This window comes from Salvelinus alpinus, chromosome 10 (assembly GCF_045679555.1).
Source record: "Salvelinus alpinus chromosome 10, SLU_Salpinus.1, whole genome shotgun sequence".
In the NCBI taxonomy this organism is placed as follows: Eukaryota; Metazoa; Chordata; class Actinopteri; order Salmoniformes; family Salmonidae; genus Salvelinus; species Salvelinus alpinus.
In genome coordinates, this window is record NC_092095.1 from 68904090 (window position 1) to 68907886 (window position 3797).

At 48.1% G+C, this 3797-nt stretch overlaps 1 protein-coding gene across 1 annotated transcript in view; it reads left to right on the top strand.

Annotated features, from left to right (window-relative positions):
* The first annotated feature begins 957 nt into the window (after nucleotides 1-957).
* LOC139532985 (aggrecan core protein-like) overlaps nucleotides 958-3797 on the top strand; it is a 68692-nt gene continuing 65852 nt past the window's right edge. Inside the window, exon 1 of the mRNA XM_071331129.1 lies at nucleotides 958-963. Within this exon, the coding sequence (XP_071187230.1) occupies nucleotides 958-963 (6 nt within the window). The remainder of the gene's footprint in view (nucleotides 964-3797) is intronic.

Genomic DNA, 3797 nt, shown 5'->3' on the forward strand with positions numbered 1-3797 from the left:
GTAGAGGGCCAGGGAGGTAGAGGGTCAGGGAGGTAGAGGGCCAGGGAGTTACCAGGGAGGTAGAGGGCCAGGGAGGTAGAGGGTCAGGGAGGTAGAGGGCCAGGGAGTTACCAGGGAGGTAGAGGGCCAGGGAGGTAGAGGGTCAGGGAGGTAGAGAGCCAGGGAGTTACCAGGGAGGTAGAGGGCCAGGGAGGTAGAGGGTCAGGGAGGTAGAGGGTCAGGGAGGTAGAGGATCGGGGAGGTACAGGGTCAGGGAGGTACCAGGGAGGTAGAGGGCCAGGCAGGTAGAGGGTCAGGGAGGTACCATGGAGTTAGAGGGTCAGGGACGTAGAGGGTCAGGGACGTAGAGGGCCAGGGAGGTAGAGGGTCAGGGAGTTAGAGGGTCAGTGAGGTAGAGGGTCAGGGAGGTACCAGGGAGTTAGAGTGCCAGGGAGGTAGAGGGTCAGGGAGGTACCAGGGAGTTAGAGGGCCAGGGAGGTAGAGGGCCAGGGAGGTAGAGGGTCAGAGAGGTAGAGGGTCAGAGAGATAGAGGGTCAGGGAGGTAGAGGGTCAGGGACGTAGAGGGTCAGGGACGTAGAGGGCCAGGGAGGTAGAGGGTCAGGGAGTTAGAGGGTCAGTGAGGTAGAGGGTCAGGGAGGTACCAGGGAGTTAGAGTGCCAGGGAGGTAGAGGGTCAGGGAGGTACCAGGGAGTTAGAGGGCCAGGGAGGTAGAGGGCCAGGGAGGTAGAGGGTCAGAGAGGTAGAGGGTCAGAGAGATAGAGGGTCAGGGAGGTAGAGGGTCAGGGAGTTAGAGGGTCAGGGATGTAGAGTGCCAGGGAGGTAGAGGGTCAGGGAGTTAGAGGGTCAGAGAGGTAGAGGTTCAGGGAGTTAGAGGGTTTGGGAGGTTGATGGTCAGGTTGGTAGAGAGTCAGGGAGGTAGATGGAGGTAGATGGTAGATGGAGGTACAGGGAGGTAAGATGGAGGTAAATAGAGGTACAGGGAAGTAGATGGAGGTAGATGGAGGTAGATGGGGGTAGATAGAGGTACAGGGAAGTAGATGGAGGTGGATGGAGGTACAGGGAAGTAGATGGAGGTGGATGGAGGTACAGGGAGGTAGATGGAGGTAGATGGAGGTACAGGGAAGTAGATGGAGGTAGATAGAGGTACAGGGAAGTAGATGGAGGTAGATGGAGGTACAGGGAAGTAGATGGAGGTAGATGGAGGTACAGGGAAGTAGATGGAGGTAGATAGAGGTACAGGGAGGTAGATAGAGGTAGATAGAGGTACAGGGAGGTAGATAGAGGTACAGGGAGGTAGATATAGGTACAGGGAGGTAGATAGAGGTAGATGGAGGTAGATAGAGGTACAGGGAGGTAGATAGAGGTAGATAGATGTACAGGGAGGTAGATAGAGGTAGATGGAGGTAGATGGAGGTAGATAGAGGTACAGGGAGGTAGATAGAGGTAGATAGAGGTACAGTGAAGTAGATGGAGGTAGATAGAAGTACAGGGAGGTAGATGGAGGTAGATAGAGGTACAGGGAAGTAGATGGAGGTAGATAGAGGTACAGGGAAGTAGATGGAGGTAGATGGAGGTAGATAGAGGTACAGGGAAGTAGATGGAGGTAGATGGAGGTAGATAGAGGTACATGGAAGTAGATGGAGGTACAGGGAAGTAGATGGAGGTAGATGGAGGTACAGGGAAGTAGATGGAGGTAGATAGAGGTACAGGGAAGTAGATGGAGGTAGATGGAGGTACAGGGAGGTAGATGGAGGTGGATGGATAAAACCCTTAGAGAGAGAAACTAAATCAAATCAATACACTCCGTCAGAAACATCTGTATTACTTATTACATTCACCTTTCACCCTCTGGCCTTTCTAGTGAGGCTGATCCGCCTCAGCAGGAAGTCAGGACAGAGGTCAACACAGAGGTTAAAGGTTACAGGAAATAAAAGAAGGGGAAGAACGCTGCTTTGGTTCCTGTGTGTAGATGAACCTCAGCTCTCCCCCTTTCTTCACCTTTACTCAGACTAAATATTTCAAAACGTTCAAAATATCCTCTGTTTCTTAGTCACAGTGTTTTTCAGTACAATTCCCATCAGAATTCGGGACAATAGACTTCAGAAAATGTTTATTTGCGTGTCCTTTCAGGTGCCTCCTTTCTCACCCGTGAAGAACCAACTCAAAGCCAATAACAAGTCCACACATACTACATCACCCTTTGTATTACCACCGCTAACACATAATACATCACCCGCTGTATTACCACCCTAACACATAATACATCACCCGCTGTATTACCACCACTAACACATAATACATCACCCGCTGTATTACCACCACTAACACATAATACATCACCCTCTGTATTACCACCACTAACACATAATACATCACCCGCTGTATTACCACCCTAACACATAATACATCACCCGCTGTATTACCACCACTAACACATAATACATCACCCGCTGTATTACCACCACTAACACATAATACATCACCCTCTGTATTACCACCACTAACACATAATACATCACCCGCTGTATTACCACCACTAACACATAATACATCACCCGCTGTATTACCACCACTAACACATAATACATCACCCTCTGTATTACCACCACTAACACATAATACATCACCCGCTGTATTACCACCCTAACACATAATACATCACCCGCTGTATTACCACCACTAACACATAATACATCACCCGCTGTATTACCACCACTAACACATAATACATCACCCGCTGTATTACCACCACTAACACATAATACATCACCCGCTGTATTACCACCACTAATACATAATACATCACCCGCTGTATTACCACCACTAACACATAATACATCACCCGCTGTATTACCACCACTAACACATAATACATCACCCGCTGTATTACCACCACTAACACATAATACATCACCCGCTGTATAACCACCACTAACACATAATACATCACCCGCTGTATTACCACCACTAACACATAATACATCACCCGCTGTATTACCACCACTAACACATAATACATCACCCGCTGTATTACCACCACTAACACATAATACATCACCCGCTGTATAACCACCACTAACACATAATACATCACCCGCTGTATTACCACCACTAACACATAATACATCACCCGCTGTATTACCACCACTAACACATAATACATCACCCGCTGTATTACCACCACTAACACATAATACATCACCCGCTGTATTACCACCACTAATACATATTCATCAGTATAGCTGGGTGGGTTGTGTGTGTATGCAGGTGTGTGTGTGGGTAAAACGTAGGGCAAAAACAAACTGATGTCCAGGCCTTACTTCATTGGGCCTTAAGTTCAGGTCCAAAACGCTTCTTAACAGCTTCTACACCCAAGACATACGACTCCTGAAGAGTGCATCAAATGGCCACCCAGACTATTTGCATTGTCGCCCCCCTCTTTTACCCTGCTGCTGCTCTCTGTTTATTATCTATGTCACTTTAACTCTACCTACATGTACATATTACCTCAATTACCTCAACTAACCTGTGTCCCCGCACACTGACTCTGTACCGGTACCTCCTGTTTGTTGCCAAGAGCCTGTCAGTAAGCGTTTCACTGTAAGGTCTACTACACCTGTTGTATTCAGCATTTCACTGTAAGGTCTACTACACCTGTTGTATTCGGCGTTTCACTGTAAGGTCTACTACACCTGTTGTATTCTGCGTTTCACTGTAAGGTCTACTACACCTGTTGTATTCAGCGTTTCACTGTAAGGTCTACTACACCTGTTGTATTCGGCGTTTCACTGTAAGGT